This window comes from Gossypium raimondii, chromosome 12, assembly GCF_025698545.1.
Source record: "Gossypium raimondii isolate GPD5lz chromosome 12, ASM2569854v1, whole genome shotgun sequence".
Lineage (NCBI taxonomy): Eukaryota > Viridiplantae > Streptophyta > Magnoliopsida > Malvales > Malvaceae > Gossypium > Gossypium raimondii.
In genome coordinates, this window is record NC_068576.1 from 39,832,719 (window position 1) to 39,854,298 (window position 21,580).

A 21,580-nucleotide genomic window follows, 5' to 3' on the forward strand; every position below is an offset into this window, starting at 1 on the left:
GATTAGGTTTTATATTTAAGAAATTAAAAGAGAAGTATTTCGATAATTATTGGGTGCAGTAATAAATTATATCGTATTTTTAAGAAGAGAATTCATATTCGAATATGAGATGAATCATAAAATGAACATAAAGAACACCATTATCACATAAAATTTTAACTTCTAGTTAGAAAATTAATAAATCATGTACCCCTCTTTTGATTTTGATATTTTCATTCTTTAAAATATATATATATATATATATTATAAAAATTTCAACTAAAGAGTTTTAAAATATATTCTTTTGTAAAATGTAATTAATTAAATATTTAATTTAAAAGTCCAAAAAATTGATATTTTAATTGAAAAGAGAGTATTAATTAGAGTGTGTTTATACATAGGAGTCGTTGGTATTAAAACATGTTTCTTTATTAACATTATATTTTATAATTAAATTTAAACAAAATATCATTATTAATTAATAATAGAGCCATGGACTAAATCATGTAAGATTTGTTTTAAATTTTCAATACACGACTTTTAATCATAAAAACTCTTATTTGAGAAAATCATAAAGCTTTCATCAAATTTGAAAACGAAGAAAAATTATAATTTTTTAAATTAAAATATTTTCTATATCTGCTTTTACGGTTCATAAAAGTGAATTTTAAACAGTTTTATAATATACATAAATGAAATCAGGTGCCCCATTCATAAAGAAAAACTTGACAGACTGGAATCTAAGAAAGGGGTCATTGTTGAGTTTTGTAACTAAATTAGTATCATTTTTGTTGTAATTACTATTTGTTGGTCATTTTAAGAATATTTCCTTTTGTTTTAGTTGTGTTTCATACCCTCGAATCGTATTATATAAATCGCTATTTCATTGTCTCAATTTGGTAAAGGGATCTTTAGTCTTAATTTGCATAGCAAAAAACCATACATCGGGGGCTCTTTTCTTTTTTGTCTCTGTAAAATGGAAAACACGTCATCATTGATGTCTTGTATTTCCATGTTCAGGGACAAAAAGAAGGCTCCCGATGGTGGAAATGATGTGCCCTTGCAAAAGGGAAGAACACGTTCCCCTTCCATGAGTCTTTTCAAGGTGGCTATTAGATTGTTGCGTACAAAACCCGTGGCCGAAATGGTGCCGGATTCAAAGCCCGTTCAGGTCGATGTGGATTCAAAGGTAGAGTGGAAAGGGATGGCTGTTGGGTCGGTGCATCCAATGCATTTACAAAGCACCCCATTGTCCCCATCTCATTCCCCACCCATGAAGGCCACCACTCCTAAGATCATGCTCGAGCCCAAGTATATGCCCAATAGAGAAGAAAAGGAGGAAGTTATCTTGTTGCCGTTGTCTCCGATAGCATTTCCAATTTCGTCTTTCAATGACGTGTCATCGAGTGATTCCAGCCCGTATGATTCGCCTTGTGAAGGAAGCGACAAAGAGAAATGCGATGAGCACAACGATGACGGCGGCGATGAAGAGATTGATGCTAAAGCAGAAGAATTCATAACTCAATTTTACGAACAAATGAGGCTTCAAACCTTGAATTCTTGAAGTGCTAAGACGTGCCAAAGATGACAAAAACAAAGAATGAATGGCATTTATTTGCATGCATGCACGTTAGGGCTATGTTTTGTATTTTACCCTTTTTATATATATAGTTTGTAACATCAAATTGAATTGAATGTTTCCTTTTTATATATATATATGTATATGTAATTTAGTATTAAGTGACTTTGTACTGTATGTGTATGGACTTCAATTAATACTGATTTTAAAGAAAGGATTATATGAAATTGTGATTCCACATAATTTCTATCCCCTTTTAATAAGAAAAATGACAAATCAAAATTTTTTTGTTTTCAATCTAAGTACAGTTAATGCCTATTGGACAATAGTTGAAAGGAGACCGACTCTTATTTGGAAGGGTAATTAAAATTGACGGATCTCTCAACAGATTAGTAATATCTCATCGTCGAGTTCGGATTTTGTTTCAGAATTCGAGTATTTGAATAAACATTTAAGACGCATGTTCGCAAAGTGGCAATAAATCAACATCAATTAAAACTATAACATTTAAGACTATGTTGGTTCCATTTAGTTATATTAGACTTCGATTAATTTATCAATTCTTAAACAAGAGTTTTCTACATCTATAAAATTAAAACTTTAAGAGGCATCAAGAGATTATCTACAAGATTAAAACTCAAAATCAACATCAATTTTCTTCCATCATTTTGAAATGAAGAGGTGAATGACCATAGAACCCTAAATCAACAATGCTCTGCAAACATCTTTCATTTCTATCATTAATTGAAATAATGAAATTGCAATAATATATAATGCTCCATTCAACATTTAAACATTTTTAACAGCTACCAAATTTTTCATAAATTAAACCCTATTTTCCAATGCTTTAGCAAGAATTAAAGTAAAAGAAAAATAAATAAATCTTATTCTAAACAAATTTATATAATGTCCCGCCTATTATAGTCTTTTACTTACCCAGTTTTTTTTCAGCCCAAAAATGTCCAAAACCATCGATTTCATCGGGTCCAACTCTCCATCCGACGTTACACAATCTGAGCCGTTGATTTTCGCCGCTTTTTTTAATAACCATGGGCGATCTGCGAGCATTTGTTCTTGATCCAACGAAGACCTTTACTCAATGAAGCTTTCATTTTCCCTTCCACTGTGTAAACCTTGTATTTCGCGATCCTTTTCTTCCTCTTCATCTCGGGATCCGTAAATCCCCATGGCTTCGATGATCCTTGACTCGTCCGAGTCGGAACGGGTGGTAAATCAGGGGAACGCGAACGAGTAGTAGAGTAGATCTGATTGGATCCAACGCTCGTGTTCTTCCCGCTAACTATCTCCATCCTTCGATCCGCCCCGTATGGCCTTTGACCCGACCCGTAACTCTCCATCGCGATCGCAACACAAAAGGAAACCTAAAAGAAAGAATGGTGTTATGGTTTGGGGAGCTGGTGCTTCTTTGGGTGAAACGAAAATGAAAAAGAGAAACACTTTTTCAAGAAAAAATTTGAAATTTTCTACTTTGCTGTATTATGACGTGGGATTTTGGACCGGATGATTCCTTCTTTTTTGTTTCAGAGATTTATTCCAAAAGAAAACAAATTATGAGGTTAATCAGAAAAATTAAAAGAAATGTGTGAAGTTGCGATGCAACCTCGATTTTGGCGCTTCAAAACCTTGCGACCGTCTTCCTTTTTGCTCTGATTATTGGAAAATGTTTCAGTACTGCAACTTTCTGTCATAATTAATAAACAATTACGGAAGTTTAGGCCCAAAAGCGTGATGATCATTGATCAGAATCAGATTAGATAGATGCCTTGCTTCATAATTGGTGCTTTTTTTTGTATTTTCCAAGTTTGCCCTAATGCTAAGGCAATCTTTTCAACTTTCATATGGGAGACACGAGATACGACCCACCATATTTATATATTTCTGTTGTTTATTCTTTATGTACACCATCTTTTTTTCCAAGTACCAGAATCTTGTGCTTTATTATTTAACCATTTACACTCTACAAAGATACCATGCTTTCATCAATCATAACAAGCCATGTAATGATAAAAACAAAAAAATGCCTTAATTAACATCAATCAAACATGGTATGATATTGATGGCCTAAGCTAGGCTACTTCTCAGAATCATCATCAGCCACTGAAACCTTGCTCAGCCTACTCGGTAATGTTCTAGGGTCGGCATTGGTTCGGACCCTTCTGTTTCTGGAGCCACGGCGGCTGCTTGGACCATAAACTGCCCTACATGCAAGTGCTTTACTGAATTGAAACTTAGTTGATTCCTGGCTAGCTGTTGATCGATCACCGAAATTATCTTCGGTAACGCAACTCTGGGTCTGATCAGCATTGGCTTTCTCAGTAGCCATTTTTAGAGATAGGCTAAAACAGTTGGAAGATGCAAGTGCAATAAGGCAAGTACCTAATTTTTATAGAGTACAGTAAAGAGAAAAGAGTGCATAATGTGTCTTTATAGCCGAAAGGGAACTAAAAGTTGTTGTCTTTGATTTGAGAGGAAGAAACTAAATATACCAAAGTAGAAATGATCTTGAATCTTCTACAAGTGGCTGTACACAGCAGCACCCCCACAAGTTTTTGGTGATTGCTTTGCTTTGCTCTTTAATTTCACCAATACTAGAAATGGAATGAAAAACAGTTTTCATCAATCAGGCAATCACCAAAAGAGGGTATAGTATGTTATTTTCCAACATGAAACATTTGATGCCACATCTTTAAGAGGGAAATGCCATGTGAGGGTGTTGACAAGTTAGGTGACAATTCATGTTTTCAGAGTACCACTTCTAGTTAATTTTCTCTCTTTTTCTTTCTATATTTAACTAACACCTAATATTCTAATGTTTTTGTTCTATTTTTGTTTCTACAGTTTTATATATATGCCTTTCATGTGAAGAAAACCGCCAACTAGGCACCAAAACAAGATCTCGAGCAATACAAATACCAGGGTACCCCACTTGCTTGAACGAAGTACGGACTGTAACAATGATTCCAAGCCATCAACCTGCATTTTATAATTTTAATTGTTAACATAACTAGTTCTATCAAACATGTTGATAAAGCAATGCCTTGCACTGAAAATATTTTTATACTTAAAACATCAACTCTAGAAAGTGCATGTAATTTGCAAGTAGTGTTCTCATGCAGTAACTTTGACATGAAAGAAAAAAAGTATATCAGAATAAAAAAATCATCCACCGTTGCTATTGCAACAACTAGGAAGATGTGGGTTCGAGCGCACTTAAGCGTGTTTTTCCTTTGATTTAAGGGTTTGGGTGTATGGGTAGAAGTAGGTATTGTATAAAAAAGAACATCCAAATTACAGCATTACTTGACAACGATAAAGCTGTTCAGAAATGCCTTAATAGGGCAATCAAGCTTGCAGTTTTTCACCTATTCTTAAGTAAATTACCTTCATGAAGGCAAGGATAAGAAACATAGAAAAGTACAAACCCAGAAAAGAAGAGAGAAAGATACCAAGTTATTTTCTGGTGAGCGCCAATAAAAGCCTTGCACGGCAGCTGGGAAAATGTCGCAAGCAGCCAGAGCATATATTATAAGAGCATTCATTCCCATCCACTGAAGTAACACCACCGGCTTTCTAAAATGTTTGACATCAACCTGCATCAAATACAACCGTGCTTAGTTGTATTCCTCATTACTTATGAAATATAATTTTTGAATAGCATTCAAAACCCTAAAAAAACAAATTATAAAAAACGGACTAGAATTACTTTTGGCCATGTACATGCATGCAGGAACTTCCAACAGGAATGCGAAAGGGGATCCAAGAAGAACAATCTCTAGGTCACGTTATTAGGTTTTGAGCAGGAAAACCTTTAGCAAGTTCCATAGATATACAATGGTTTCAAGTAGGAAAGCTAAAAAATTGCAACACCTAAGCCAAAGATTTACAGGGTTCAAAGCTATGCAACGGCTAACCCAACATCTAGATTTACTAAATGAGGAAAGTTGCTCACAATAGCCTTCCATTAGTTGGAATTTATCTTCTATTGATCAGGCATTTCCTACTCGTGTTAATTAAGCTTTCCAATCAAATAACTTGCCATAATGCCGACAACACTTGGGCTCCTGTGCTCATGCAGATTTAAATTCTGGCACAAAGGAAACCAGGATGGATGTATCTATGCTTCCATCAAGGTTCCCTTCAGTCCCAAGGATAACATTTTAGAAAGAAATTGTGACAGACAGCTTCTTAATACTGATTGGACTGAAATGTATTATAATTTGATAAGAACAACTGCTTCATGAATCAGGTAGAATATATCTTTTACAAACACGACATGGAATTTTCTACTACTAAACATTAGGATGACAACCCAATCACCAAGGATGAACTTACTATGTAAAAGATGATGGTCAAGAACAAGCCTGATGCTCCTGCAGTGATGCACATATAGCTCAATGTGTACAGTGGTTTGGAGAAGGGAATGCCTGTTACACCAACCAGTCATCAATTCGAAACTCCAAGAAAATCATACACCGACTGGGTTTTAATATGACAAAATTATAATCTTGAGTTAGGAGATTGTCATTTGAGACAGCTTACCTAGCAATTGTAAAACAAATCCAGAAAATAGCAATGCAAAGGAAGACATGGACCACAGAACCACTCTATGCATTTGACCCTGCAGAAAAGATATTTAGAGCACATTCACCAACATACGCATGCAATATCCTTGGCATAACCCTTTTTCCTTTCTGACAAGGAAAGTTCATAATTAGATTAGCCCACGGACCCCACCTAACAGTAAGAATAATGGTACCTTATGATGCAGAAGTATATGTCCAAAATGCAATCCCACAATACAAGTGAGGACAGCCATTAATGAACTGCAGAAATTCCATAAGGGTAATTCCAAGTATAACACCAAGCAATAAGAATGGCATATTTGGTATATAAGGACCTTAAGTTGTGTGCATACAAGTGAGAAAATATTATAATAAGTCATCTTTACAACTTTAAAGATCATAATTTACTGCTGTAGTGAAAAGCTAGAAACAAGATGAAAGAAGGTGATTATCTAACCTTAAGATGCCCTCGGGATCAAATGGAGCAAGGCACCATTCGGGTGAATGCGGTGGCAAAGGCCCATAGTCAGGAGAATTAACACTGCATTCCTGTGAATGAAAATGAGTGCATATCCCATTAAGATCTTAAAACAGGGGGTATTCCAAAACGCATCACCAGATCAACAACACATAAGAAAATATTTGAATAACCTTTGTTCTTCTGTATACAGGACGTCGATAAAGATGTGGTTCACCCAGAAAATACCTATCAATATAGCCAACAGCATTGCATGGAGGTTCAAGACTCCCTCTTACTCCACAATGTACCTATTAAAAATTATGGTAACCTACTTAAGTTCCATGCAGCAAAGGAAAAGCACAAGAATAAACTAGAATTAAAGCTGGATGACAGAGCATTTGCTTCTGATAGAAATATTGACAACATCAAAACAGAACACATTCAAATTTATGGATTTTCTTATCCCAAAAGTTGTAGTTTCAGATTAATATATCAAACCTAGCAGTACATCTCTAAAATCATATATTAATATTCTCATGAAATAAATTTTCATTTGTTTTCTCAATAAAGACAAATCAATTGAGACACAACCCACCAGGCTTTGGCTACCAGGATTGCACGACATGCCTACCAGATATGTTCATAACTTATGCTTTAAAATTAAGTTCAATTAATTGCTTAAATCTATAGCCCCTGAAATAAGAAGAATATAGAAGGCTTGTATGTGAATAGATGGCAATATGACAGCACAGAAAATGAAAAAGGTTTGGCTCTTCAACAAAAGCAACACGTACAACTGACAGGATCCACAGCATAGCTTAATCTAACAACAACATTCACCAACCAAATGCAAGCCATGTCAAACAACATACAGATATTTGACCTCAGAAATCACATTGTGTTACAAACACTTCATAGTGCAGTTTTGAAAATGCCAAAGAATACAACTTACAATCTGAGTATGGGGCCCATTAGTGGACAGAGTGAGGCTTGGGGATTGAAATTCCCAGTTTGGAACATAAAGGCCATAGAGCACGCACATGTAAAGTGATAATAATAGGGTAGCAATAATCCTGCAATAAAAGTAAAGGTAAAAGTTTTGCCAGCTAATAACTTTTAAATAGAAATAAAAGCCAAAGGTGTAAATCTCTACAAACATTTCAGCAAGCATAGTATTTCCTAACCACTGAATGTAGTACTTCTGAACAAATGCAGTTGGAGAGTCAACCATGACATTTCTAACAAGCCAGATTTCCGTTATTGAAGCCAGCAGATATCCAATTGATATCCTCTGTAGACAATAAACCACAAATATGATAGAAATTAGCTCAATGTACCTGAGTAAAGGCAATATCCATATATTTAGCACATACAGCAGAGTACAGAATGAATTTTTCAACAACAATTGAGGAAATGATTAATGGAAGCATAGGTGATTCATGTTTGATCAACAGTTCAGCTGACAAAATATATCAGTCAGTGCAGTGCTTAGTCAGGCAATGAGCATTGGTTCAGGCAAAGGTAAGGAACATTCCATGCCTTAAGCTATTGCATTCATGCATATGACCTGAAAAAGGTTTCAAATAGCTCCCCTTCACATTTGAAAAACAATAAATCCTACAAGGTTGTCCCCTTTTTTTTGTAAATACTAACATATTTAGCTCCAACTTAGACTTCAGTGTTTCTCAAGCACATAGCAGAAGCACAACTCACACGTATAATTTAGTGACACCTTGAATAAATAATAATAATAATAATAATAATAATAATAATAATAATAATAATAATAATAATAATAAGAGAACATCAAGATTATTTGCATAAAATTTATTACCTGCAGTACACCTAGCCATCTTATCTTGGCCACATCAACTCCATATGCAAGATTATTACGCCCATGAAAGTATCCTCCTATGAGCATATTTCAAAATTTAAAAACCACAGCTCCGAGCAGTATTAGCTAAACACAAAAAATACACATTTTATCCTCTTTTGCTTTCAAAACTATCAAGTAGGCAACAAAATGGATATTTGAAGTTTGAAATATGCATAAATGACTTTGTTACTAAGAGCTTGCAGCTTAACAACCAAAAGATAAAAGAAGAATTATCACAAAACAGACTAAAAGCTCTGCATTCAAGATATTCCAAAATTATATGAGTTGTGGGTCACTCCTATCTAGACTATAGACTTGTTAGAAGTTAATAAAATTTTAAGAAAACAATGGGTGAAAGTGGCAACCTTGTAGAAACAACCCCAGCAGAAAGAGCTTGACCGTCCTCAATACGACTTTCTTTGTGGCCAATGATTTGCTGGAAGCTTTCTGCACACATGTAATCAATTTTGTTTGTTCCGAGTTTGTTATGTGCACTATCTACAGATACAACATTCTTGGCTATATACTTTTTTGCTGTTATATGGGCATGAACAAAAAGAAAATTTTTCTTTAGTCAATGGAAAACACAGTGTTAATTGAAATCGTAGAATGGTAGAAGTGACAGTAAAGTAAGATGAATTCCCATCCTAGATATTGATTTAGAAAGTTCAATGCGCTATGCATAAATTAAGAATAGCTATAAAGCTTTATGAGGAATGTGGGGCAAGGAAAAGAGTTCATACTGATACTGTCGAAATCGTAAGGGCAAACTTATGGAGAAGAATCAAATAAATATTAAAATGGCATGCTACCTAGAACTTCATCAAACAACAGTAACCCCATAAGATTCAAATCCATGCCGAAGAACTTTGCATACCTTAAATACAAGGCTAATAAGACCCCAACAGCAAAAAGAGAAAGACGGTATCACAAAATTGGATATGCTAAAGAACTTTGCATACCTTAAATACAAGGCTAATAGAGACCCCAACACCAAAAAGGAAAAATGGCATCACGAAATCAGCTATGGTCACACCAAACCACGGAGCGTGATTGATTGATGGAAAAGCCCCTCCAGCATCATCAACCAAAATCATCAACTATTAAAAGAACTATTAATTAGGAATTGAGTTGAAAGCTAAACTAATAGTAACTTAGTAAGTAATCACATAATAACGAAAAAAATAAACACCTCCTGATTTTATGGTAGGCTGCTTAATCAACCAAAAGATAACATAAGCAGAAAAAATAAAAGCTCCCCTAATTAGGGTTTAGGGTTTAGGGTTTAGGGTTTTAGGGTTTAGGGTTTTAGGGTTTAGGATTTAGGATTTAAGGTTTTAGGGTTTAGTAATACTCCGGCTCGAGTGGCTCGCGAGCCTTATCGAACTTTTCATTTTTAAAATATATTTTAATTATTTTTATATTATTAAATTACGTTATTACCCTTAATATATAATATTAACCCTAAGCTTAATTATCGACCCGAGCCCAATCTTGAGCTTAATCAAGCTCTAGTTTAAGCTTGAGCATAAAAATTAATAAATGAGCTTAATCAAGCTCAAGCTTAAAAATAGATGTTCGTCCAGTTCCAGCCAAGTATTGAGCTCCAAATATTGAGTTGAGCTAGAGATAGAGCTGCCAGTATTCGTGCTCCGCTCAACTTGATTACACCATTACTCTCAATCAACCAATATGGGGGGAAATCGTCTAAAAGATGCATTAAAATAAACTTATCACGATGAGTAAAATATCAGCTAGTCAATGATTTTCCAAATGCTAAAACTTTCCAATTATGTCTTCACTTCAATTCTTACTCAACGCTCTCCCTTCAAATAACAGAAATAAGTCGTTCTCCTACCCTAACTGCTTCCAAGCTAATTTATCACATCGATTTTCTAATTACTGTAACAAACAAACAAAAAAGAACAACTGGCATGCTAAATATGAATAATACTTGAGCTAAAATCAAATGATAGGTTTCCAGTGGATGAGTATACCGCGACGGTAAGGCCACGGAATACGTCGAGAGAAAGAAGGCGTTGATTAGAGCCGATGAGCTTGCGTTTAAGGGCATCTGGCTCATTGGATAATGAGGAAGTGACGACCTCTTCTTCGATTCCATCGGTGGTAGTACTGTGGAGAAGAGGTTGTTGTTGTTGTTCTTCTTCTATAGCGATTTGTGCAGGCATTCTTCTTCTTCAATTGCTCAAAGCGAGGGAGGTGAGTTTTAGAAGTGTAGCGCTGCGCCTAGCCGCCTAACGGCATGTTAATCTTTGGCATTAATTTTCAACTGCTATTTTATTTTAGATTAAAATACTAGTTTCTTTTTTCATAATAATTAAAATATGTATTAATTTACTTTAAGGTAAACTACTAAAAAAGTCATTTTTATTTCCCTCAAGTTACAGTTTGTCACTTATGTTTGAAATGTTACATTTTGGTCACTTATGTTAACGTGTTGTAACATTTTAATCACTGAGTCGTTAGTTGTCGTTAATGGTGTAACAGTAAACTGGCATGGCACATTATATAATCATTACAAACAAAAATTTTAGATTAAATTATACAATTGGTCCCTTATTTTTTTTCATTTTGAGCAATTTAATTTTTTTTATTTTATGTTCTTTTAACTTTCCTTTTTTTTATTCTCTTCTCTCCCTTTTTTTCCTCACTTCTCCATCTCTTTTAACGTAAAAGAAAAAATTAAATTTCTCAAAACGAAAAAAATATAGGGACCAAATGTATAATTTAACCTAAAATTTTTCGTTTGAAATGATGATTTAACATGCCACATCAACTTACTGTTACATCGTTATCGCCAATTAACGCTCAATGACTAAAATGTTACAACCCAATAACGTAAGTGAATAAAACGTAACATTTCAAACATATGTGACTAAAATGTAATCTGAGATAAACAAAAGTTTACCTTATAGATATTATATCTTAAAAATATGAATATTTTTTAAATTTTACATAAAACTTTATTATTTTTTTTAGATTCAATTACTTAATTACAATTACAATGGAATGGTTTTAATGATCATATAAATATAAATATATGTTATAAAAAATATATATTTTTAGAGAGTTATAAAATATATATTAAACTATATGCACTCGTGTCTTCCAAAATTTCGGTTAAAATCAAAATAGGAGACAAATAAATGAGAGTGTTCAAGTTTCGGTTAAAATTGAATTAATTGATCGGTTAACCAATCTAATTCGGTCGGAGGTCGGTTAATAATTTTTTGGAAATTCGTTTATCGGTTAATTCGAATTGAAATCGGGTAATTAACCAAACTTAATAAATAATACAAATTATATATGGTTTTAATTTGGTTAATTCGGTCAAATGAATTTTTTATATATTTTATACTTGTTTTAACTAAAAAAACAAAAACATAAAAATTTCGGTTAACTGATCGAATTAATCGAAATATTTTGATTCGGTTAACGGTTAAAAGATTAAAAAGTTCGATTAATTCAATTAATATTAATTCGGTTTGATTAACCGTTTGAACACCCTAACCATCGCTACTAATATCTTACCAATTTATGAAACAAACTTTTATTTCTACAAATTTATGATTAGACTTGTGTCACGGGCCAGAGTGCAAAGCCCGTGACCATTGCACAAGATGCGTCCCATGGAGGTCTATCGATTAGATGGGGAACATTTAGCCTACGAGAGTTGGCTCGATTCAAAGACCTATTGGAGAAGCCCATCAGATTGAAGCCTGGTTGGCTCGATAATGATGACATGGCAACTTAGGCTGATATGGTAACTAATCTTAGAATATAGAGAGAATCATATCTTGTAAAGATTAGATTAGATTTGATATGGCTTATCTTGTAAATCCCTAAAATAAAGGGATACTGTTAATCTCGTCCGTCGATGTAAATGTATCTTGACCGTCGGTTTTGGGGGAGCTCAACTATAAATAGAGAGCCTTCCCCTCATTTGTACTCCATTCCATTATATTCTGAGTTCTTAAGAGTAATAGAGTTCTGAGAGCATTTACTCAAACACCTTGTGTGCATTCTTTTCTGTGGCTTTCTGTTGTTCTTTGATTTAGCTTCTTTTGGCATAAATCGCTTTCGCTCTTCAATTGGTGCCTTGAAGGAGTTCTATAAGAATCCTGACTTGAGTTAAGGCTGACTTAGGCGAGTTTGGACGAACGGATCGCCTAAGGCCGCACGGTTCGCGAGAGAAAAACTCTAGCCCCGTGACACTTGCTCATGGACCAAGTCACTTGCTTAGGCCATTTGAAAAATGATAGGGTTTAGACAAAAATATAATACTTGAATATATGGGCTAGGTCATAGGCAAGAGTTTTTTTGGCTTGAACACAGTTCAACCTGAATATATAATGTTATAAAAAATAAATAATAATTATATATATTAAATTACTAATCTAATAACAATTAAACTCATTACTCAACTTAAAAAAAACTTACCCTACAAAATAACTCAACTCAAAATATAAAATTTTAAAATTATATTTAATACAATAAAAATTATTATATTTATTTGTGTTTTTAATACAATAAAACATTTATTATATTTATTTTGGTTTTTAATATAATAAAATATTTATTATATTTATGGTAATTTTTAATATAAATACTTTATTAATATATTTTTAATGTGTTAGAAAATTTTTATTTTAGTATTTTTTAGTACATTTAGGCTTTGTTTGTTTCACGTAAAAGCTTTTACGAAAATATTTTCAGCCTTTTTCGATGTTTATTTCATGTAAAATAGGATAGTCAACATAAAAGGTTTTCTAGTCAACGTAAAATTACCCCCTTATTCCCGTAAAATGTCTTACCAATTTTTTTTTGGTAAGATATTTTCCAAACTGACAAGACTTTATTTACCAATATGTCTTCGGACATTTTCCAGTCGGCGTTAGCTATAGATTAACATAAAACATATAACACTATCAATAATCAACCAATTCACATTCAATTATCAATTTATACAAATTTTGTAATTTATTCAATTTAGTTCCTAAAACCGATACTAGCATAACTTTCGATCTAAAGCTTCAAATTGGATTTTAATTCCACTATTATACATTAGGGACCTCCTATTTCTTATTTCTACAATCCATTTTACATTTATTCAGTTTAGTCCAATTTAGTCTTTTCTCACATCTAAGCTTGAAATCTATCAATTTAATACCTAAAACTTTAAGAAATCAACAGTGACAATTTTCTAAAACTTTAACAATTTTATAAATTGGTACATGAGCTAGCTAAATCAAGTTTCTATGACCTCAAATCTATAAAAGTTACAAGAAAATAATCAATGACTTACTTGAATTTTGAAGTTAAAAGGTTGGAGTCCTAAGAATGACGTCTCCTAACTATCTTCATGTTTTATGATTTTACCATAGATCTGAGCCCATTTATTCTACTAATTGAATAATAATAAATTAGCTTTTATTTAATCCTTATTCTACTGTTTTTAAGCTAATTTATTATTATTCAAACAAATATTTTAGTCATCATGTGGTGTACTACTAATTATGCACTTAGATAATATTATTAATTTAATGTTATATACTACTAATTGTGGTTTGGAAGCTAATTTATTATTATTCAATATTTGTTTTTTGCTTTTTTATAACACAATCATGAATTTATCTATTCGCTTTGATTGTTTTCAATTTATGATTGTTAATATTCTAACTTAATAATTAAGTAATATTATATATTTAATTTGATATGTTTATTTAAAATAAATCATTACAATATATACAAAATAATGTAAAATACAAATTTATAGATATAAAACAAACTCAATTAAATAATTAAAAGATGAGAAATCTGAAATGTATGTTTATTTCATTGAAAGAAACTTTTATGAAATATTTTAAAAATCTGCTAAATAAAAAAATATTTTACACATTCATTCAAACATAAAAAAATATTAGTTTTTCCAAAAAAGTAATCATTTTCCGGAAATCATTTTCAATGAAACAAATGGAGCTTTAATTTATTATAATTTTAAATAAAAATTAATATAAAAAATCAAATATAAGCGGGCCGGGTTGGACTCGAGTTTACCTTTCTTAAATTGGGTTGGACTTGGACAAAAAAGTAAACCTATTTTTAGGTTAGACTAAACCCGAATTTAAAAAATTGATATAAATATATTGCATGTGTCCAACCCGAACCTGACTCGATATGGCCCATTAGTTGAAAAAAATAGATTATATAACAAAAAAAAAATATTTACGCTGAAAAAAATGTGTTTAACAGTTCAGCAAATGTAAAATTGAATAGAAATAATTAGGTAGGAAGAGAAATAGAAAACCAACATCATTGAGACCTTAAAAGATACATGTTCTAACGTTGTTATGCAGGAAAACGTCCCCCCGATTATTGTAAGGAAAATCATCATGCCACATTAATTACGCCAAAAAATAGCAACAATAATTTTTGTGAAAAATACTAAGGGTAAGTTTGGATGGGCAGTGCGTTTATCTGCGGTTAGTGTAAAAATAGCGGTAGCGGTGAGATTAGATACTGTAGCGTGAGACAAAAAGTAAGCTAAACGCACCATACCGCACTCAATTACCCATCTAAACCCACCCTAAGCTGGGGTTTGGATGGACGGTTGAGTGGGGTGCGGTGCGTTTCGTTTATTTTTGTCTCACGTTACAGTATCTTTAGGGGTGAGTATTCGATCGAGTCAAGTCGAATCAAGTCAAAAAATTTTAAATTAATCGAGTTGACGAATCTTATTTTAGTAACCGAACTCAATTTGAATATTTTCGAATCGAATCGAATCGAGTCAAAAAATTTCGAGTCAAATCTAGTTAAGTTAACGAATCCTATTATTTATACTTAATGTTGCGTTTACATGGACCGATTATTTAATTAGTAGACAAAGTACAAGATTATTTAACTACGTAATCAGTATAATGGTTTTGCCTTTTGACTTAATGAATAAACATTTATCAAAACGATTTGTCTTTTCTTATTCGGATGTTCGGATAACTCAAATTGTATAATTCATATTCGAGTTAAACCAAAAAACTTAATTTTTTATTCAAATTAATCCGAATAACTTGATTAACTCCAACTATTTAATTCAAATTTTGAATTTTTTATCGAGTTTTTCGAATCGAATCGAATTTTACTCACCCCTAAGTATCGTTACAGTATCTAATCTCAACGCCACCGTTAATTTTATACTAGCAGCAAATAAACGTACCGTGAAGTTTCTGAAAATATATATAGTATAATAAATTAACAAATTGATTTCTTGCCATAGAAAATGTAAACCTATTAATATTTTAATTGATGACACTCCACAATTGAAAGTTTTCAATTTTGCTCAAAAACTCAACTATAGAAATATTAGATACCATAAAATTTTCTTATCTTTTTTAATTTTAGAATTTAGTCACTATACTTTTATTTCTAGAAAGGAATAATTTACTTTTTGACTCTTGAACTTGGCAAGTATGTCTTCTTTGATACTTGCATCTTTTTTTGTCCATATTGGTCATTGAATTTGACAATTATATCTAGTTTGGTTCTTGAACTTAGATCCCGTCAAAATTTGATGATGTAACTAGTGTTGTTGGAATAAGATAAGATTGGATGAACTAATAACTAATCAAAATAATGGAGTTAAACCAATTTACTTGAAAATTGCTTGAAATTGGTAAAATAAAAAAATCTGGACAAAAATCGATAGTTAAATAAGTTGAATTGATTCAATAACATTTTTATTTTTAATTTTTTTAGGATTTTATGAAATTTTAATTATTGTTGGTCTAACAATAAATGTGACATTGTTCAATCACCATCCGGTTATTAAAATACTAAATGTGATACTCTTATATTTCAAAATTATATTATCCTTCTAGGATTTAATTTTTCTATTTTCAGATTTCAAAATTAAAGTCTAACATTGTTAAAATTATTTTGTTAAGTTCATGTTCAGTACACCATCATTGTTTTAGGTACATTGCTACCAAGTGATTTTTTTTCAAAATGTCAAACTAACAAATTTGTCAAAAAATTAACACTATTAACAATTGGCTCTTAACTTTGAAATCTAAAAAATAAAAGAAGTAAACTTTTAAAAATAAAAATATAATGATTAAATTTCAAATTTATGAAAAAAAATCTTATTTTAAGTATTTTAAAAACATTAGTTTTACCCAAATAATATAAAAAATAATTAATTATGAAAAGGTATGAAAAACATATTAATTACTTAAAACAGGCATTTGCTATACTGTTAGCAGCACCAAACTTTAAAAGAATAAATTACTTCATAAACCCCATTGTTTATTATTTTATTTTATTCTCTTTTAACACCAAAAAATTATTTATTTTAAAAAATATTTTTCTTCACTGTTCTGTTATTCAAAACTCACTTTTTAAGCTATCTTATTTTTATTTTAATTTCTGTTTGCTTGTAATTTGTTCATATTTGATTTTATATATATATATATATATATTAAAAACCATCTCTATATTTACCTCATTTGATCTCTCTCCTCAATCCTACCTTAACCCTGTTTTGTTTATCTTAATGTTCCTTTTATCAAAGTTTTCTTCCTCAATCTTGTTCACTGACGACTTTTAATATTTTTTAATTGATGATTGGTGCAGCATAGCAAATTTTTAATTCGAGCAAATAAAAAAGGAAATGGCGAATATCGACATTGATGGGATCTTGAAGGAGCTTCCAAATGATGGTCGTATAGCCAAAACCAAAATCGTTTGCACCCTAAATCCGGAATCGTGATTGGTACACATGATTGAGAAGCTGCTGAGGGCCGACATGAATGTTGCTCGCTTCAATTTCTCCCATGGTAGCCATGAATATCACTAGAAGACCTTGAACAATCTCGAAAAATTTTATCATTTTATTTATTTTTGCGTTAAAGGGGAATAAAAGAAAATAATAAATAATGGGGTTATGAAGCAATTAACCCATTTAAAGTTTGGCGTCGCCACACTTAGGGGCACCCTTAAAGCCTTTTTTCAGCTGCCAACCAGAACAGGAAATTTACATATTAAGTCCCTGAATATTTTAGGTCATCACATTTCAATCTGGTATCGCCAATTTGTCAAGCAACACTGTCAAAACACTGTAACAAATATCTATTTTCGTAATTAATATGTTTTCCATACATTTTTCGTAATTAATTATTTTTTTATATTATTTAGGTAAAAAAGTCAAAAGCGTTATTCCAAACTACAAAGTAGACATAAAATCATTACTCTAAGGGATGAATTGATAGGGTTTATTGAAAGTTTTTTAAAACAATTCAATCAATTAATTTTATATATGTATCCACTAAAGTGAGTCCAATGACTAATTTTTTGCATTTCAGAGGTTCAATAAGGGATGGACATTGATTATAAGTTTTAAAATTGTTCTATACCCAAGATAAGAATCAAACCAATAACCAATTGATATAATCTAGTTGTTCTCACATAGTTCTCGTAATTAATTATATATTTTATCGAATATATAATTAGATTAAGTCTTAATTGATATAATCCAATAAACTTAATAATAATTGGTTAAGTAGGTTAAACAAAATTCTTTTATTTTCTTCCAAATACGAGATATACGACTAGAAGTCCATTTAAATTTAAATTGAAAATTGATGTATCATAAATATTTAAAAGAATATATATAACATAAACAAAATTTGCTATTAATTTATGTATTTTGAGTATCTTTATATTTTAATTTGTTGAATTAAATTTTAAAATTCAAACAATACAAATAAAAATAAAGATTAATTTCACGATTAATAAAAAATTATTTTCACTTAAATTTAAATTTTAATAAAATAGAATTTAACATTTAAAATTAAATTTGACGATAATGACATCATTTATATTATAAAAGTAATTTTAGTTAAAATTAACTTAATCAAGTATTAAGGGAAAGCAAATCATTAACGGATAAAAATGGATTTGTCTTCCTTGCCTACGTATTCGTGATTCAAATTCAATGCATTAAACTCTGAATTCTTTCCATTTTTTCTCAGTGAAGTAAATTAGAATGCCAGCTACTAATAAAAACAATCATAAATTCATGCCTTTTTCCTTCTCTTGAGTTCCAATTCATTATAGAGAAAACCAATGTCAGAAAGATCAAATCTATGGGGTGGTACGTTTGACATTACCCTGGAAATGGAAGATCAAAGCATCGAAAGTGGCCACCGCCACTACTATGACAGATCTGCCTATCAATCACCATTGGAAGACGAAGTGAAGCAAGGCTGGTTATTAAGACCGGCCATGGATATGGAAATGAAAAGGAAGAAGAAGAAACGTTGCTTCAACATTAATCCCACCGTGTTGATCAGAACCCTGGTAGTGGTTGCCGTGTTAGCCGGGTTTGTAGCCCTTGTCGCTTTTCTAGCAACTCGCCGTCACCACCACCGTCCACCTCCCGTTCAGGACAACTACACCATTGCTCTTCAACGTGCCCTTATGTTCTTTAATGCTCAAAGATGTATGTTGTTGTTTCTCCTTTCTTTGTCCTAGTACATCGAACCAGGGTAGAAGTAGACGTTATTTTTAATGGGGTTTGGTCAAATTTCTTAAGTTTTTACTCTTATTGTTGATCCATCAATGTTTGTTTCTTTTTTAGCTGGAAAACTCCCTGCAAATAACCATGTTTCATGGCGGGGTGATTCGTGCTTGGACGATGGCAATGGATACTTGAACGGGCTAGAAGGCGGCTACTACGACGGCGGGGATGCCGTCAAGTACAGTTTTCCTGCATCTTTTGCAATGACCATGTTGAGTTGGAGTGTATTGGAGTATAGTGCAAAATATGAAACTGCCGGAGAGCTTAACCATGTCAAGGACATAATCAGATGGGGCACGGATTACTTATTGAAGACATTCAATTCATCTGCAGATACAATAGACAAGATTGTTTTACAAGTTGGAAAAAATTCTTCAGAGAACTGTTGGATACGTCCCGAGAGCATTAATTACCCAAGGCCTGTAATACCATGTTCTACCTGTCCAGCTTTAGCTGCAGAAATGGCTGCTGCCTTAGCTGCTGCATCAATTGTTTTCAAAGATGATCATAAATACTCGAAGAAATTAGTCCACGGAGCGGATATACTCTTTAAGTTCGCTACGAAAGGGGAAGGCGAACGGTATGCCGGTGGTTCGGATCCCCCTTCGAATTTTTATAATTCGTCTGGTTTTTGGGATGAGTTTGTTTGGGGAGGAGCTTGGATGTATTGTGCAACAGGGAATTCTTCCTACATTGACCTTGTTACCAGCCCTGGTTTGGCGAAACATGCCGAGGCTTTTTGGGGAGGTCCGGATCATGGCGTACACGGTTGGGACAACAAGCATGCGGGTGCACAATTGCTTATGAGCCGGCTGAGGATGTTCTTAGATTTCGGCTATCCATACGAAGAAATGTTGAAGAACTTTCACGAGCAGATCAGTGAAATCATTTGTTCTTACCTTCCAGGGTCTCACAATTTCAAGAGGACGAATGGTGGCCTAATAGAACTAAACCATGGTAAGCCTAAACCTCTTCAATACGTCACGAATGCAGCTTTCTTGGCCACGTTATACGCCGATTACCTCGAAGCTACATTGACACCGGGATGGCAGTGCGGGGCTAAGTTTTATCCGAAAGATGCATTTCGGGACTTTGCGAAGACACAGATCGATTACATCCTGGGGAGGAATCTGCGGCACATGAGTTACGTTGTAGGATTAAGTGATCATTTCCCTCAGTATGTGCACCACAAAGGTGCATCGATTCCCGGCTACATCAAGCATCAAAGCTGTCAAGAAGGATTGCGATGGAAGGAGAGTAAAAAGCCGAATCCAAATACGATTGTTGGAGCCATGGTTGGTGGACCTGATAAGCACGATGGTTTTCAAGACAACAGGTCCAATTACAATTTCACCGAACCAACCATTGCTGGCAATGCAGGTTTGGTTGCAGCATTGGTGGCTTTGTCGGATGGAAGTAAAACCGGGATAGACAAGAACACCATGTTCTATGCCATCCCTCCATTTTCTATGCCTTGACCGCCACCGCCACGGCCACTGGTCGGGAAACCATGACATATGTATGCTTTGGGCAGCAAGTGAATTTAGTGCATAGAAATTTGCCAGTAAACTTAAGAGGACTAGGGAGTTTAGTGTTTGAAAGTACAGTTTCAAAAGTTTAATGCTCCCTACAAAATTTCTTCAATTTCTTTTTGTTCTTCGAAGATTTTTCATTACAGATGCGATATATCGATATTATTATTGAATAATCCTTGTAGTATCCGTTCATATCTACTCTTTTTAAGAGTATATCTAGAACTACTCATAATCTCTCTTCAATCCATAAATAAATAAGAGAATAATGCACTTTAGCGTACTTTAACCAACGTTCTTTTGCATTGACAATAATGCCTATACCAATCGAGTTAAGGCTCAATTGATGGTAGATATTAATATTATATATATAGTTGTTAAAGTTTGGTATGAGTTTCAAATTTTGTTTAAAATTTAAATTTATCCATATTTGTAAATAGTTTACCTAAATTGTTTAGGTGTTCTATTATATTTTAGATGGTCAAAGTTTACTTGGAATGCCTATACTATCATGCAAAGTTTATTTTAGTTTCTCTACTAAAAATTGCTTTAGGTTTTTTTTTTACATTGAAAATTTATTCATATCATAACACCGTTACAATTTACCGTTCATTTGCACAAATATATCATACCCAATTTATTTATACATAATCCGACTGACTCATTAATAAACCCAACCATCTCAAAATAAATTCATATATTAAGCAAATTTTAATAGAGACTCTTTAGTAGACCTTAACTTATATTTATATAGGTCAAGTCTTTAAGCTTAAGCAAATAACCTAAATGAAATCTCTCTATAAGTAACTTGTATTAGGAAAATAAGAATTCTGTTAGCAAATTCCTTCTTCCTTTAATTATTTATTCAAACTAAAATACATTTTCAGTAAATTATACCTAAAGTCACTAAATTACTAGTAAATTTACGTTTTGATCATTCAACTTCAAAAAGTTACAAAATAATTATTGAACGATTCAAA

At 32.5% G+C, this 21,580-nt stretch overlaps 4 protein-coding genes across 10 annotated transcripts; 2 read left to right on the top strand and 2 right to left on the bottom strand.

The window, feature by feature from the left end:
- The first annotated feature begins 955 nt into the window (after positions 1–955).
- On the top strand, positions 956–1,543 carry LOC105762463 (uncharacterized). Its single transcript, XM_012580256.2, has one exon. The coding sequence runs from the start codon at positions 956–958 to the stop codon at positions 1,541–1,543; it is 588 nt and encodes a 195-aa protein (XP_012435710.1).
- A 759-nt stretch (positions 1,544–2,302) lies between these two features.
- LOC105764083 (uncharacterized) lies at positions 2,303–3,364 on the bottom strand. The gene is made up of 2 exons (XM_012582541.2): positions 3,180–3,364; positions 2,303–2,940 (listed from the first exon to the last, which is right to left on the bottom strand). Exon 2 carries the CDS (start codon positions 2,914–2,916, stop codon positions 2,599–2,601), a length of 318 nt encoding a protein of 105 aa, XP_012437995.1. The 5' UTR covers positions 2,917–2,940; positions 3,180–3,364; the 3' UTR covers positions 2,303–2,598.
- Positions 3,365–3,485: 121 nt separating this feature from the next.
- On the bottom strand, positions 3,486–10,747 carry LOC105764082 (uncharacterized). 7 transcript variants are annotated; one of them, XR_008191983.1, is made up of 15 exons: positions 10,475–10,747; positions 9,440–9,577; positions 8,843–8,924; positions 8,436–8,512; positions 7,759–7,892; positions 7,554–7,674; positions 6,793–6,909; positions 6,599–6,690; positions 6,336–6,402; positions 6,119–6,197; positions 5,912–6,003; positions 5,026–5,169; positions 4,493–4,552; positions 4,066–4,167; positions 3,486–3,915 (listed from the first exon to the last, which is right to left on the bottom strand). XR_008191983.1 is itself a non-coding variant. In XM_012582540.2 (14 exons), the coding sequence occupies exons 1-14, from the start codon at positions 10,664–10,666 to the stop codon at positions 4,159–4,161; spliced, it is 1,404 nt and encodes a 467-aa protein (XP_012437994.1). In that variant the 5' UTR covers positions 10,667–10,747; the 3' UTR covers positions 3,486–4,158. The 7 variants fall into 7 exon arrangements, 3 of the variants coding, with proteins under 3 accessions (XP_012437994.1, XP_012437992.1, XP_012437991.1); XR_008191982.1 differs by having other exon boundaries at positions 3,486–3,955; XR_001124522.2 differs by having other exon boundaries at positions 4,066–4,552.
- A 7,867-nt stretch (positions 10,748–18,614) lies between these two features.
- On the top strand, positions 18,615–20,642 carry LOC105762464 (endoglucanase 9). Its single transcript, XM_012580257.2, has 2 exons — positions 18,615–18,990; positions 19,129–20,642. Exons 1-2 carry the CDS (start codon positions 18,615–18,617, stop codon positions 20,544–20,546), a joined length of 1,794 nt encoding a protein of 597 aa, XP_012435711.1. The 3' UTR covers positions 20,547–20,642.
- Positions 20,643–21,580: the final 938 nt, after the last annotated feature.

Bases quoted from the DNA above. Each gene is read 5' to 3' on its own strand.
- LOC105762463 (XM_012580256.2), top strand. From the start codon at position 956: ATGGAAAACACGTCATCATTGATGTCTTGTATTTCCATGTTCAGGGAC.
- LOC105764083 (XM_012582541.2), bottom strand. From the start codon at position 2,916: ATGGAGAGTTACGGGTCGGGTCAAAGGCCATACGGGGCGGATCGAAGG.
- LOC105764082 (XM_012582537.2), bottom strand. From the start codon at position 10,666: ATGCCTGCACAAATCGCTATAGAAGAAGAACAACAACAACAACCTCTT. The intron at 6,403-6,598 runs GTTAGATAATCA...GAATTTCTGCAG, and splicing joins GATCCCGAGGGCATCTTAAG to TTCATTAATGGCTGTCCTCA. The intron at 6,198-6,335 runs GTACCATTATTC...TCTTTTCTGCAG, and splicing joins ATATACTTCTGCATCATAAG to GGTCAAATGCATAGAGTGGT.
- LOC105762464 (XM_012580257.2), top strand. From the start codon at position 18,615: ATGTCAGAAAGATCAAATCTATGGGGTGGTACGTTTGACATTACCCTG. The intron at 18,991-19,128 runs GTATGTTGTTGT...TTTCTTTTTTAG, and splicing joins GTTCTTTAATGCTCAAAGAT to CTGGAAAACTCCCTGCAAAT.